General features: G+C 36.7%; 3 protein-coding genes across 4 annotated transcripts; 2 read left to right on the plus strand and 1 right to left on the minus strand.

The window, feature by feature from the left end:
* The first annotated feature begins 7425 nt into the window (after nucleotides 1–7425).
* Nucleotides 7426–8343, plus strand: LOC106660504 (translation machinery-associated protein 7 homolog). The gene is made up of 2 exons (XM_014383480.2): nucleotides 7426–7535; nucleotides 7907–8343. Exon 2 carries the CDS (start codon nucleotides 7908–7910, stop codon nucleotides 8100–8102), a length of 195 nt encoding a protein of 64 aa, XP_014238966.1. The 5' UTR covers nucleotides 7426–7535; nucleotide 7907; the 3' UTR covers nucleotides 8103–8343.
* Nucleotides 8344–8538: 195 nt separating this feature from the next.
* LOC106660363 (succinate dehydrogenase assembly factor 2-B, mitochondrial-like) lies at nucleotides 8539–9510 on the plus strand. The gene is made up of 3 exons (XM_014383299.1): nucleotides 8539–8649; nucleotides 8735–8889; nucleotides 8968–9510. Exons 1-3 carry the CDS (start codon nucleotides 8617–8619, stop codon nucleotides 9239–9241), a joined length of 462 nt encoding a protein of 153 aa, XP_014238785.1. The 5' UTR covers nucleotides 8539–8616; the 3' UTR covers nucleotides 9242–9510.
* LOC106660362 (Bloom syndrome protein homolog) lies at nucleotides 9214–15009 on the minus strand. 2 transcript variants are annotated; one of them, XM_014383298.2, is made up of 14 exons: nucleotides 14646–15009; nucleotides 14402–14576; nucleotides 13765–14325; nucleotides 12773–13640; nucleotides 12405–12697; nucleotides 12104–12325; nucleotides 11671–12032; nucleotides 11340–11598; nucleotides 10884–11270; nucleotides 10667–10817; nucleotides 10402–10589; nucleotides 9994–10330; nucleotides 9735–9921; nucleotides 9214–9655 (listed from the first exon to the last, which is right to left on the minus strand). In XM_014383298.2, the coding sequence occupies exons 1-14, from the start codon at nucleotides 14726–14728 to the stop codon at nucleotides 9523–9525; spliced, it is 4206 nt and encodes a 1401-aa protein (XP_014238784.1). In that variant the 5' UTR covers nucleotides 14729–15009; the 3' UTR covers nucleotides 9214–9522. The 2 variants fall into 2 exon arrangements, with proteins under 2 accessions (XP_014238784.1, XP_023317720.1); XM_023461952.1 differs by having other exon boundaries at nucleotides 9214–9658.
* Nucleotides 15010–15289: the final 280 nt, after the last annotated feature.

The following is a 15289-nucleotide window of genomic DNA, read 5'->3' on the forward strand; positions in this document are numbered from 1 at the left end:
ATAAGCCTCACTGCTCTAGACCAGATTTATACATGTCAGGGATGTGCTAGGTACACTTTCAGTTACAGGGTAGAAATGAAGAACGACTCGAGCAGCAACTTGAGTCACATATTCTAGTCATCGGATGGCAAGTTAGCTAGATGGTGAGATAAATCCTGCCACGTGTAGGTATGATCGTTATTTGCTATTAAATATTTTATTGCACGAGCATTAGAACTTTGTGGTTGGATAATTCAAAGTTGCAACTTGATGCGCTCTGGAATCGATGCGACTCGAGAGCTCGCCGGTTCACTGGCAAAAGAGACAGTAACTGAACTTGAACGAAGCAGACTTTCATGCATCGAAGAAATTATCATTCTCTCTCTTTCTCTTTCTTGTAGAATTGAGAGAGGAAACGCGCCGTATTATGGTCAAGCTCAAGCCTGCAACGACCTGTTCAATTGTGCAGAATGGCCGGAATGCGGTACGCGCCAGTGTCTCGGATAGATATAGAGAGTTGCGCGACTCTTCAGGTATATGACTCGATCAGAAACACGGAATTGTGTTTTCAGCGCAATTGCTTAGTTTTTTGTCAAAGAGAAACATTCAAATACTACACAATTGGAGCGTCTAGCGGTTCTTCGTTTTCTAAGCTAATGCAGGATTAGTATTGGAAAAGTCACCGGAAAGTTTCCATTTGAAGTTGTGCGATTTTATTCGAACGCATCATAATGTCACTGTGAAAAATTGCGTAAATCCATAGGTGACTTCGCAGGCCTTCTAGAGTATTACATCAGGCAAGGTCAGCAATTTCATATTATAAAAATTGCCTTGAGACGTATTCGAGCTTAGATACGTGGCTTGAACGCAATATATTTTAAAGAGCCTAAGAGGTTCGAGTGCTTGATAGTACGATAATAATGCCTTGTATTTGTGCTAAGACGTAATGTTGATATGAATCTTTATTCTTTTTTATGCTAGTAGAACGAAATTTTTGTAGGAAATCATTATTTTAGAAATTCACAATTGTAGTTCATCCATTTAGCTACACAAAAGCATTGAATTTCAGCACGTAAAATTCAAATAAGTTGGGAACATTCCACTTCAAGAAAAGCTAATACTGCTAAGAACCTTAAAAAAATAAAACGATGTACGACATTTTAATGTGCTTTCATCAGCTTTATTTTTTTACTGTTTACTCACTAATTTTATAACAAAATGGAGACCGACATGAACTTTGAGCATGTTTATTCGTATTTACACTCATTACTTGGCCATTCTTTCTATAATATTGAATTGATTTCAGCAGTTATAAATAAAATCAGAAAAGAGGAGTACAAGCTCATTGTTGAAGTGCATCGTTTAAAAAAATATATACTTTCATAGCGCAAATATGTAAAAAGCTCTCAACGTTGGAGAACACGTACAGAGGTAAAAATAAAAGCGTGCTAAAATGATTGGTTCCCGCCTCCCCACTGAGAAATCTGTTGTAAAGTTAGAGTATGAGAGATGAGCTGTAATTATGGGTTAGTTTTATACAGTATCAACGAGCCGAGATCATAGCATTACTTATTGTAACTAGTGGCAGCTAGATTCAAACGAGCTTGATAAGTTCGTACCTCCATGTACTTTCAAAATATGCATGCGAGGGAGAAAGAGATAGAGAGGGAGAGAAGAGAGAGATTCTATGTGCGCACGAGATACGATGCATCCACAGCGCATAAGATTCGCCGAGCGATGTAGGTCAGCTCGTTTACTCTATTGTGAATGCAGCAGCAGCAACAGAAGATACAAGCCGAGTCTTTCTTTCTTACATTCTTCCAGGCACGATGCTTGCGAAGAAACAGCGTCGCGTTGATCGCAAGTTTGAGGAGGGTCCGCATTCGTTTCTCCTGGAGAGATTTCTTCGTTTTTACATCTTTCTGTACGAGCTTCGCTGCGGCTGAATTTCGTTGCTTCATTCTCAAAAGCGTAAGCGTAGAAGTCGATTCTGCGGATAGACAGCTTATAGCAATTCTCCACTCAACGGTACCGTTGAGCCAAGGTGAGAGATCGATCGTCGAACAAATGTGCAGCTCGCCGCACAAGAGTAAACAGCGCTCGGTTTATATTATTTATACAACCTTGTCCTCGCGAATCGAGGATGAGGTCTTGGAAAGTGCATATAAGCTCGAGCGGAGGCTTCCCTGCTGTACTTGCGCGCTCAACAAGTGCGAATAACGGTACGATCGATGATTCGCCGCTTTTACTCGAGTCACTTTCGGTTCGCTGCTCGATGAGTCCGATTCGCAGGGCTGGACGAGTCTCGCAGTGATCGAGGTGTAGCTTTGGCCACTTGCAAAACTCCAGCGCCAGAGGTACCGTAGTGCCAGTGCCAGCCAGGCCTTTACAAGAGGCGCAGAGTGCGCCATCGACGGCGATACGCGACCGTCGTTTGTTTCCCATGCGGCCGAGCAGGCCATACTTGTTACCGACGCGAGGAAACCTCTACGGCAAGTTCGGAAGATACTTCATCGCTTATTATGCAAAAATACCATTCTTTGTACTTTTTCAACGAAAGATGCATATCTTATTTATTTTGTTTTTAAGAAATGATTCTACAAAAATTTCCTGCTAATTATTGCGCAACTTTTTATGAAAAAAAAGAAAGGTTTACGTCAAACAAATCGATTCGAGGTCATCGGAATTTTTTAATTTAATAAATTACCTTATGGCAAAGCCCTATATTCAAATAAAATCAATAAATTCACCGTGATTCAGAAAAGACAATAGGTATTATGCAAATGGACTGACAAGTGTTGCAACTTCATCTTCGGTTTCTCATTTCATACTTTTTCGTTGTTTTGAAAGGAAAAATAATTTAAAGACTCAATGAGGTAACAATTGAAACATTTTTCAATAATCATTCGTACATTTTTCTTGATTATATTTTATCTGTAATTTCATACCAGCTGTTAGTCGAGCTCGGCATTTAAAGTGAAAAAGAAACTAAGCGGAGACAAAGAGACAGAGTAACATAGGCGCACGTAGAGTCGAGGGTCGAGCAAAATAAGCAAGAAACGAGTAGAGGGGATTAATAAACAGTAATAGAAGCAGCGAGTGGAATACCTACTTGGATAATGATTCGCTCGAAGCATTAATTTTCTAGTCGCAGGATTTTTTTCACGAGCGACGCCATAAAATAAAGCAGTCATATTTTGAGGTTGATGAGTGTTCCGATGTACACGACATCGATCAAAGGATTTCGTCATATTAAAGGATCCTTGGTTCGACTATAATATAGTTTTCTTTGCTTTCGAAATAAAGGTCGTGCAGGAGGTTGGCAATTCGAGCCCGAGACGAGGCAATGAGTCGAGTAAATCCGGCGTGTAGTTATACATTGGAAGAAATTTGGAGCTTGTAGAGTAAATCGCGAGAAGGACTGGATGCGTCTTTGAGCAAGGGGAGGGCAGTCAGGCAGGTCGGAGCCGCTAGGTTTTTTTGTTTGGGTTCTCCTGCTGGACTCTCGAGGCATCGAGGGGGCTTGCGACTCTGCCGTGCGCGTGTGCGCCTATACGTGCACACACATAGACCGATACATGCGCGCGCGCACACACATACATGCACGCGCAAACTATACAGCTTATACAGAGCATAGACTTATACAGTCGGACGGACGGCTCTCTTTGTTTTGATTCTCCTACACCGAACTGGCACTGCGCGCACAGCTTTTAAATCGACGACGCAAATGTAAATATTGAGTAGAGTCTCGTGAGTTTTGCAATTTACAGCTATGAAGATAAGACCAGAGATCGATGAATCGAAATAAACAAGCGAGAATAAAAACTAAGGAGTGATTCTTTAAACTTATTCGGAGCAACAACGGTTATTCGGAGAGACTGTTATCGGCGGCGTTGGCCGAGTCTGGTAAAGCAGCAATAGACATGGAACAATAAGAGTGCACTACTCACCGATTTCGACTCTTCGTCAGAGGTGATAGACAAGGACGCGACTGTCTCGCGTACCTCGGAGAGGTCGGCGCTGTTGCCGATGATTCTCCGATGGAGAGCTAGAGAGAGCGAGAGATCAACTTGTGATTAAAGACGAAGCGACGCAGGCCGTACACAACTGCAGACGCACATCTGCTGTTGGTCAAAAGTTCAGGCAACGAGACTCGCGGGTCAAATGTTCACGATCGAGTCCGGCTCCATGGCTCTTTAAATCGAGCTCCTGTATTGCTTTCTCTTTCTCTCTCTGTCTCTCTCTATCTCGTTCGCTCTTGCAGCGCTGTCACTGGCAAACGCGAGCCTCCAGCCCCGTTAATTCTATGGCTATTCTTCGTGCTCGGAACAATATTCGCTTGTGGAAATCCGAAACGCAACGCAGTTGAAGAAAATTCGCAAGCTTCGATTCTCGATTAGCTGCAAGCGTTGCTCGGATAGGTGTAGGCTCGCGAGCGAGTCGCTGCCGATGATGCATATGGGCAAATAAGAACTTGGAGCTGCACAATAGCCACTGGCACGTCACAAGCTCGCACTGCACACGACTCGTTCTCACTTGGTTCTCCTACTGTGTTCTTGTTGTTGTTGTTGTGCTTGAAAAAAGGAGCAAGCTACGTTACACACGCGCAACACACATTCACTGCACAAATGACAGACGACACTGGGCTTACAACACCGAGCTCGCGCATACACAACACAATTGCAACCTCTAGAGACATGAGTCGCGACGCAGCTGTTGTTGCTGCTGCTGCTGCTTATGCTTATGCTCATTCGAGAACGAGGAGCCTCGACGACGACGGCGACAATTGGTGCAGACACGAGTCCGGACGAGCGACTGCTCGCACGAAGCTGGAAAACTAGGACCGATCGCTGGCTGCTTTAGAGCCAGATAACGGGTGCAGAGCAGCGCAGATTGCTTCATTGAAACTGCTGACTTTAGCACTGTACGAAAAGGCACAGCACCTCGCGCTCGAACGTCTCTTGCCAACTGACGGCTAGACGCACTCGACTCGAGGCTCTCTCGTCTCTCGTCGCGACTCGCGAGGCTTTCGACGACGCACCACGACCCCCCTCCTCGTTGGTCTTTTCTCGGCTCGTTCTGCAATGCGCGACTGACTGGCCGCGCTCCGGTTGGCTGATCGTCACTGCGAACATCGGCACGGGTTTTCTGACCGGGACAGGCCCGCGAACGCAGTCCACCGCGAGTGCACTTGCAGATCTTCGCGGAGATGCCCGACTGGCCGAGCTGCGCCAGCAACCAGACGTGAACGCGAGCTTCGGAGCTGCCAACACTGCCACGGCTTCGTCGGCTTGCCTCGCACTGCCATCGCATGCCATCCACTCGCGCACGCTTTACTTTCGACACCATATCCATCGACGTTCGACTGGCACAACAGCTTTTACCCGTCTAACGGCCACTGCACTCGTGGATATTCCTGCTTCTTCGATACATCTTTTTGCACATTTTTATCTTTCGAGCATATACACTTCGTTTCTTTCTTTTAATCCTCAAATTGAAACTTATTAATATTGATGCTCAAACAGCTCGTTCAAATATTGTTTATTCAAACATCATTCGATTAGTGCTTTGAAACAATAAATATGAATTTTCTTTGCATTTATAGTTATTGATTCTTAGTGGGAGCATTCAACAATATAATACATTAAATTGTATTCGTCACAACTTAAAAACTGTAGGTCCAACAGAATACGTACATTATTCTTGATAATCAGTTTCACAGTTATTATCCGTAATACAGCTTTTCACATTTGGAAGAATAAATAATGTATGCAGAAATTTCAAGGACAGAAAACAAATGCCATAGGACATCTGGTGTAACGATTCGATTAATTTTGTTAATATAGCAAATATAGCATTCTTATGCTAAATAACGATTAAATAAATTAACAATCAATCTTGAAATACATAACTAATTTATCTTTTAAAACGATCAAAAAATCTTCAAGACGTATAGATTAGATCTTTTGAGAATCAAAAACGATTTACATATGATATCGTTAGTTAGTCAAGTATCAATTAGAAAATCATAAATAATTGAATTGATTAGTGCGTAATATAGTTATGATTTTCCACTGATTTTGGACCTTTATACGATCAGCTGAAACATGCGCATAATCGTTTTGTCAATGGAGGTGAGCACATAAGTTTTTTAGCTTGAAAGGAAAGAACAGATGGAGCTAAAAAATACTCAAACGCGAAGGCCTTTGTGCGCTTTCAAGTTTGTTTTTAGTACGAAAATGCTACAGTCTTGGGAAAAATTGATTTTAAAAAGCTTGGAAAAGCAGTGGCAATGTGGGTATCGCGGGTGCGGGGACTTTTTCAATGGAATGTAGGGCCTTTTAAAGAATAAAGTAAGAAAAAAACAAGAGATGCTGTACCGGAGCAAAGGCGTATATGATGTCAGCGACCCTTTGTCCCTTACTTTTTCTCTCTCTATCGCTCTCCGTCTCTCTCCCGTAGCAGTTCCAGTCCAACCTCTTTTTTTGTGCTTTCTCTTGGCCGCGATGCGTCGACTAGCCTTTTACTGCCTCGACTTGGCTCTATATACAGTGACTCAAACGGCTCGGCCAGCCGAGCTCTGCAACTATTGCGCCACACATGCCAAAGACGAGTAAAAAATCTCAACCGCATTAAAAATCCGATGACCGATATCGTTTCGAGCCTTCACCACATTTAGCTGTGGAGTTTTTTCATGCGAGCCGATTTACACACTGAGAAAGCAAAACAAATGACAGCTTTTGTTCGCATTCAAGATAATCGAAAAAAGGAAAATTATTATTCATCAAATCCCTATATGATTATTTTTGAATACACGTTTACGGTTTGCTCGAGTCAATCATCGCTTGCAACAAGCTCAAGACAACATTTGGAGCCATTTGAGAGCGGACGCAACGCCGAAGGATATTTGAATCAAGCACGCCTAACAAGTGCACACCTGTTTTGAAAAACAAAGAAGCCATCGGGTATCGTGCTCTTAAACAAGCGGACGAAGCAAGTACAAAATTTGCATTTTTTGGGGCAGCGAGTCGTTGTAAGAATTTACGAGCTGTTGCGGCTCGATCTGCTCTCTCGGCATTTAAAGAGCTCGGCTACGTCGTAACAGGCACCAAAAACAACTTCGACTGAGCAATTGAGCATTAAAGAAAGATGTGGACATTTCTGCAGTTGGCCAGAATGTCGATCATCTGACAGTTCGGATCGTCAGCTGTAGCTCGAACTGCTGCTCTGTTAGTTCTTTGTTTACCACGCCCAGAGGTCGCTAGTGTGCACAATGTTTTCATCCTCGCGAGCGCAGATGATCGCCATATTATCATTATTCTGTCGTACGAAGCGACAATTGTAATGGCACACGCACCAGTTACCAACTATTGATAAGAGTGTCAGCAGATGCTATACTAATAATTATTCATAATTCAACACTCGCCGCATGTGGCGCTCACTTCTTATATACAACTGGCAAATTGTGCAGAACAGTTAAAGTTAAAGTTTCTCGAGTCTTGGCCGGTGGCTGTGTTCTTGAATTCGCACCAATTTTTTTACTTTCAAATCATCAGGTGAATAAAATTTCAATTTCTTCAATTCAATACAGTAGAATCGTTTTTCAGTTTTTCGGTCCCCTTTCCTACGTAACGGTTTGTTTTGCAACAAAACCAATACTTACCAATATTTATTAGACTTTTATTCGCTTTGAGGTTATCTCATATCATACGTTTTCACGTCATTGACTTTTCTTTTGAAAGACATTTTGTTTATAAAATTATTATACTTTATGTTACTTGTTTTTTTATTCTTCGTTCATAACATTCTTCGTATAAATTAATATCTATTTTAAATGTTCGCTTCATGGAACATCGAAAATAGGCAGTCTATTATTGCTATTAAATTTTTCATTTTCATTAACTTTGCCATTTATTTGTGTATGCAGAATGTCTGGAAGAGAAGGAGGTAAAAAGAAGCCCTTGAAGGCACCCAAAAAAGATAACAAAGAATTGGACGACGATGATAAGGCCTTCAAGCAGAAGCAAAAGGAGCAACAGAAAGCTCTGGCTGAAGCTGCAAAAAAAGCAGGACAGAAAGGACCACTTGTGACAGGTGGAATCAAAAAATCTGGAAAAAAATGATCCATTCTACTTTGGACTGCACCCATACACATCTAATTCTTGTCCTTTGTAAAATAACTTCAATTTTTAATTCTCACCAAATTTTATTGTGCACATACAAGGTTAAATTTGGTGTACTTTGAATATATTTTAATATGTTTAGTAACTTTCTTGTAAATCATGAACATCTTGTTGATTCAAAAGTCTGACCTTTATCAAAGTTTTTTTGTACATAAACGAATAAAGTTACTTTTAAAACGACGTTATTAATTTGGAATTTGTTTCTTTATTCCATTTCTAGATTCAATCACGAAATTAAATCGGTTGAGTTTCAGTGGTATAAACTTGAGTTACATTTATTTATATACACATACACAAGAGTAACTTTTTTTTGAATTCTTGACTAGTGCTGCCACGCGCTGCGATATACCAAGACAATCGTGCGAGAACTGCTAACTTGTGTATGGATGTGATATAATAACGTCGGTTAACTGTCATAAGTAGAGTTATTGAATAGAAAAAAAATAGATTGAAGATGAATAAGATACTTGAATTTAAGGCACTATTGGTAAATGCAGTTAGGAATTTTTAATTGGCATGTATCTATCTATATTGTTAAAAAAAGATTACAGTAAGAAATAATAATTGTCTAGGTTAAACCATTATTATTTAGTAGAATATTAAGCACAACTTGCGCAGCGCAAAAAAACGAAAATTACGAGGACTTGAATCATCCAGAAAGTGGCGGACCAGATATTCCTAAATATATTGAAAGGGAAAATGAAAGCATAGATACTAAACGTGCAAGGTTTGCTCATTATTTTACGTAAACATGACTTTTCCCGCTAATCAATACTAATTCGAATGATTATTTAAACGTCATTAGATTGTTGTACCAATCACGCAAGCGCGGGATGCTGGAAAACGGTCTTTTATTAAGTACATTTGCCAAAAAATATCTAAATGATTTCAACGAAGAACAATTAAGACAATATGATCGCCTAATAAACATCCCTTCTAACGATTGGGACATATTTTATTGGGCTTCGGATGTAAAACCAGTACCAACGGAATTTCAAAACGAAGTCATGAATTTGCTCAAGCGGCATTTAAAAAATGAAAATCGGGAATCTCGAATTAGGCAACCAGACTTGTATTAAACATATTTAATAAATGTACCTAAGTACATAAAAATACCTCTAATAAACATATTAATTGTGGTCATGTTTTGTATAAAAAGTTCAACTATTTAGTAAAAACATTTTTTAAATATTTACATTGTGGAAAAATAGTTATTTTTTTCTTATTAAATAGATAATTGTAGAATCGAACCCTTATGCATTAGTTAATAATAATAAATGTAACGTATAATGTAAATGTTTCATAACAGTAGTGATGTTTTCAATTACTCAAAATAAACATTTTTTTAGAATTTAGTTCGTTATAATAAACCCACAAAACGACCGGGATTACTTGGCGCTTTTTTTGTTGGAAAGTCCATTAAACCAGGTCCATTTTTTGCTGCTGAGGGTTTACCTTTACCCTTGAATGTATTTCCAGTATTTTTAGAAGTGCTACTAGATACAACATTTTTTAATTATTTACGGGTACAATACAGAAGTAAAAATTTTACAAAAATTAATTAATATCTACCTGGATGCATTGGATTTTGTGCTTCCACCTCGTTTGTATTTTTTATGAATACTTCCTTTTGAAAAGTTGGCTTTTCTTTTTCGGCCATTGTTTGTATTTGAATCAGATTCGATCCAATCATTATCCTGATAACCACCTGATGTACCAGGTGAACTTTCATCAGCTTCTTGATCATCAAGTAAAAGAACTAAAATAATTTATACTTTAGTATCATTTATCAAAATTATTTTAATTCTAACACATTTTAAATAATACAAACCAGTTTTTTCAGCTGCATACTTCTGTGTCACATCAAGTAAAGCTTTTCCATATTTATCAAAATTGGCTTTTGTTACATGAGGAATTTTCAACATTTCCTCTTCATCAGTTGGTAGTTGTTGACTCATTGCACGAATAGCAACCATATTCATAATAGAGTTAGCAGATACATCCAATGCTCCGGCAATTCCATTGATAATTTCTGCCAATTCCATATAACATCTTTGTTTCAGATCATTTATTTCTTTGTTCAAGTCTTGTTTGTTGTCAATGGTAGTTTTTGACGATGAAGCTATACCGGGCCGCATTTGGCCTTCTTTTCTTATCTCCAAATGTATCTAGAAAAAAAAAAATTATTTTATAAGCAGAAAGTTACATCTTTTTTTGGAATTAAAATATACTATGTTACTTTTATTTCATCGGACGTCATTAATTTTGGAGCATTAGGTCCCAAAACAACATAAGAACATGCTATTTCATTGTTAATGTACAGAGTTTCTTTTAAATAACCATCAATAATTAATTTACGCAAAATTCTTTCTATATCGTTTTTCGCCCATGCTTTACCTTTGCCGTAAAAATCGTGTTGATCGTGACCTGTAAAACGTCGTAAATTTAATAAGATTTATGCAGCTTTCGAAATAATTGATTTTTGATCAAAATTGATTACCAACCGGCATCTCTAATTTTTTTCAGATTACTTCCTTTATAAACATCGGTAACATACAATAAAGTGACACAGTTGGCCCTTCTTTTATTGAAATCTCTAACAAGGGTCATTATTTCCTTGGCATGTTTCGTTACATCAACAAGATTGAATTGATCCTGAACATTTTTAAACTTGTTAGGAAAAGTTGATTAAATCGTTATAATTGCAATATGATAACATACCTGATTTTTACAGTTGTCACAAGTTGTTTGTCTTTTACTCATGCATTTTTTTCGGTCAAATATTTCTCCAAAATAATTCAACTGAAGAGTACGACGACAATCAGTTCTATTTTCACAAAAAGCTACCATTTTGTATAAATTATCCATATGTGTTTTCTGAGCTTCTAAATTTTGAGATGCATCCATTTCTATCATTTTTCTGTGTCTCATAACATCACCATAATGATAAAACATTATACAGTCTGCATTTTCACCGTCACGGCCAGCGCGACCACTTTCTTGATAGTAGCCCTCAATAGACTTTGGTAAAGTTGCATGGAATACAAATCTAACGTTTGGTTTGTCTATTCCCATACCAAAAGCTATGGTAGCACAAACAACTTTTATCTAAAAGATATATAAATTCAATTGTTTTGAAAAAATTAATGTTAAAGAATGAAAAACAATTTTATTTACTTCTTCTGTAATCCACCTGGATTGTATTTCTATTCTTTGTTGATCGGTAAGACCAGCATGATAACTTAGAGCTTTTATACCATTTGATTGCATTGTAGCAGCAAATGTATCACAATCTTTACGGGAAAGACAATATACAATCCCGCAATCATTTCTGTAACAATTTCTTATTCTATCAATAATTTCTTCAGTTGAATTTTTACCTTTTTTACTTTCTACGACGTAATGTAAGTTTGGTCGATTAAAACTTGACATGAACCTAGGAATATTTGTGAATAAACATAAATATCATTGAAAGAGAAAATAGTAGAAATAATTTATCAACACTAACCACTTTGGTGATGTCATTCCTAATTGATGAAGAATATCAGTTCTAACTCTAGGTGTAGCAGTAGCTGTGAGAGCCATAGTTGGAACTCTTGGGTACCTTTCTCTTAAAACTTTAAGTCTTTTATAATCTGGTCTAAAGTCATGTCCCCATTGACTTACACAATGTGCTTCATCGATGACAAATCTAGCTATCAAATCTCTTTCATATAAAGCTGTAAGAGCAGTGTTCAGTTTTTGCGAGGCAGAGAGTTTTTCAGGAGTCAAGTAGAGAAGTTTTAGGGCAGGCTTAACTTTAGCAAGCTCTCTATAAATTGTTTGAGATTGTTCTTCTGTTATATTACCACACATATGATAAGCTAAAATCTGGAATTTATTCACTTAATGAAAATTTCCATTTAAAATTAAAGCATAAGATTATAAATATTGATACAAACATCTAAAGAATCCAATTTTTGCACTTGATCTATAATAAGACTTTTGAGAGGCGAAACAACAATAGTTATTCCATTTGATACTAAACTTGGCAGTTGATAACATAATGATTTTCCTCCACCAGTAGGCATGAGTATGAAACAATCAAATCCCAAAATTGCAGCATTAATAGCTTGGAGCTGGTTAGGTCTGAAGCTGTGTAAACCAAACTTCTGTCTAAATACCTAAAAATTTTGATACACTTTGATATTGTTGTACTGAGATCCACGCAGTTTTAGTCAAATAACTTTTCTTAAAACTTACATTCATCATTTCTCGTGAAAAATCGTATTCAAGACCATCAAAATTACCTGTTGCTCCATCATTTTGAAAATCACCAATAAATTGACCTATTCCATCACTTTTGTCAGAGTTGCAGCTAGTAACACTTGATTCGCTATTAGCTCTTAAAATTCTTTGCACTTCAGGTGTATAAGAATATATTTTAGGTGATGCAAACGTCATATTAATTTCAGCCTTATCAAGTTCTGGAAGCTCATTCAATTGCTGCGTGAAAGTCTTTTCTACTTGTTGAGAATCATAAGTGAATTCTTCATCTGAAATTAAGCAAAAAACAAAAATAAGTCAAGAGAATTAGAAATAAATCAAAGAAAATATGTAAAAAATCTGACCGAATTCACTCCATGTAGATATTTGAGGTATTACCTCATTTTCATCCATTTTTTTACCTACTATAATATTTGTCTGTCTACTATTGTGATTAAATTTGTTTTGATTAGTTTTAATATTATTTAATTGAGGTACCTCATTTAAGGTATCACAATCAACAACAGTGGAATTTGATGATGATATGGTTTTTGAAGAAATTGAGATTGGTTTGTTTGCATTATTTGAAGAATCTATAGTTTTATGAAGTTGAAATTTCTCGTAAATTTCTTCTATTTGTCTAGAGGCTGAGGCATCAATAGATGCTTTAACAGGCATTTTCAATTGGAATTTCCCCTTTTTTTGGCTTGTAGAAGACATAGGAGATTGTTCACATTGACTGATTTTGCGTTCTAATGAAAACTCATGAGGCTGAGAATAGCTGTTAGACACCCCAGAGTCTTGATTACTGCTAGGCGTCATATCACCTTTAGCATTATTACTTGTATTAAAAATATTATTTTCTGTATCATCTTGAGATAAATTTTTACCAGGTTTCACATTGTTCTTATAAGAAGAAACATGATTGTTTGTTTCATTATATGTCAGAGAATCATTATGAAATGTGTACGAAATATCTTTATTAGTATTAGAATAAGAAAATTCTTCTTTTTGATCATTCAAAGTCTTAAGTTTTTTATCTGTTTGCAAAATTTTAGCCTTTACTCTTTGATACAAACTCCTTAATTTTTGAGATGTTACAGGATTAAAGTCAGGGAGTGATGACAAAAAATCCTTAGGTATTCTGTCAAATGCTGTGAAGAATTTTTCTAAAATTTCAATTTGAATATCTTTGAGATCATTTTTTCCAGATTCCAATTCATCTCGTGATACCTGTTGAATATTTTAATAAAATTCATTAATATACATTTGGAAAAAAATCTTTTAATCATATACTAAGAAATATAATTTTTTCCAATTTAATTGTACAAAAACTTGTAAAAAATTTTAAACTTACCGCCAGCGTACTAGAACAGATGACAGGAGTACTTTTTTTACTTTCTATCCATTTCTCCAATTCTTTATTGAAACCTAATGGTTTTAAATCTGAACTTTGACTAGAGCTCAGTATACCTTTCTGAGATATATTGAGAGGGCTCATAGATTCTATACTTGTATTGAGAACATTATTTACACAATTAGGCTCATCAGGTAAAGATGTTGATTTCTTAATTGGAGACACAAAAGAACAATCATCAACTGTACTTTCTGGTTTGACTAACTTTTCAGTAATATCACTTTTTTTTTCTTCTTTAACTTCTTTGTTAGAATGAACAAATTCTTCTTCCTCACAACTTGATGAATCATCAAGTATATCAACAAAATTATTTCTGTTTGGTGAAACATTTTGAATTTCTGTTTTAATTTTTTGTTTAAATTGAAAACTTTTTTTAAACAAACTTTTATTTCGGTTATTGATTTCATCAAGATTTATCTTTTCATTTGTGTCAGCAGTTTGATTTGCATTGTTTGTTCTAGTCTTCAAATTTTCCTCATCATCATCATCAATTGAACTATTCTGCAATAAGGTTTATTTTTAGATTTCTTTTAAACAAAAAGTTATTAAAAAATAATAAAAATTATGAAATTTTTACAATCGATATAATAGAATCCATTTTAAATACAGGCGTATGCACATCATGAACATTTGTCAAATCAATACTATTGGAAACATTAGTTGAAGGTAATTTGATTGAGTTTCCATTTTCAGTGTCATGGTCCCTCTCATTTTCACTATCACTAATAAAATTGGAAGTTTCTGTACTGGCCCTAGTGAAATCAAAATACAAGTTTTCATTGATTAATTTAAATCTAAGACTGAATAAAAAATATTCTTACAGTTTCATATCTTGTTGATTTTTAGTACTATCTTTCCGAAAAAACCCGGATATGGTTGGTTGCAGTTCACGCTTATTCGACATTTTAAAAATAATTATTCATTTATTTTAAGTAGGCAAAATGATCATGAATTCACATTTCTCAAAGTAGGTTAATTTTTCACAAACAATTTTTTCATCATTGTCGTTACCCGCATTCGCCAAAGCCATAAACTCAATTTCAATACACTTTTAAATTATACTTTGGCAACCAAGTGGCACTTTCCGCATAGGTCTTTTAGAGAGAGTCGAACAGTGCCAGTTTTTTTGTTTTTTATTTTTCAAAACTCGTTTGTGTCATGGCCCGAGGTTGCCGGTTGATGCCCGCAAACAAAACTGCCCAGTATTTGTAATAACATGTGTTTTCAAGAACGCACTAAGTGGGGGTACGGCCCACGCGACTAGCTACTGTTTCGCGCTCCTTTGCAATTCCGCGAATCCGATTCGCTTTTTTTGACGCGAGATGTCGGCGAAAAAGGAATTGTTAGATTCTATCGGTTTTTGATAAATTACCATGTTATTTTTCAGATATAAATGTAATTTGTTATGAAACTCAATACGTTTCTGAAAATATATACCTTTAAAGTCTATCAAGATTAACATAGT

Source organism: Trichogramma pretiosum, unplaced genomic scaffold (assembly GCF_000599845.2).
Source record: "Trichogramma pretiosum strain Unisexual culture from Peru unplaced genomic scaffold, Tpre_2.0 scaffold27, whole genome shotgun sequence".
Taxonomy (NCBI): Eukaryota; Metazoa; Arthropoda; class Insecta; order Hymenoptera; family Trichogrammatidae; genus Trichogramma; species Trichogramma pretiosum.

Excerpts from the sequence above, each read along its gene's own strand:
- LOC106660362 (XM_023461952.1), bottom strand. The coding sequence starts at position 14,728 with ATGTCGAATAAGCGTGAACTGCAACCAACCATATCCGGGTTTTTTCGG. Across the intron at positions 12,698-12,772 it reads ATCTACATGGAGTGAATTCG|ATGAAGAATTCACTTATGAT; the intron begins GTCAGATTTTTT and ends GCTTAATTTCAG. Across the intron at positions 12,326-12,404 it reads TTTCACGAGAAATGATGAAT|GTATTTAGACAGAAGTTTGG; the intron begins GTAAGTTTTAAG and ends CAAAATTTTTAG.
- LOC106660363 (XM_014383299.1), top strand. The coding sequence starts at position 8,617 with ATGAATAAGATACTTGAATTTAAGGCACTATTG. Across the intron at positions 8,650-8,734 it reads TTGAATTTAAGGCACTATTG|GTTAAACCATTATTATTTAG; the intron begins GTAAATGCAGTT and ends ATAATTGTCTAG. Across the intron at positions 8,890-8,967 it reads ATAGATACTAAACGTGCAAG|ATTGTTGTACCAATCACGCA; the intron begins GTTTGCTCATTA and ends AAACGTCATTAG.
- LOC106660504 (XM_014383480.2), top strand. The coding sequence starts at position 7,908 with ATGTCTGGAAGAGAAGGAGGTAAAAAGAAGCCCTTGAAGGCACCCAAA.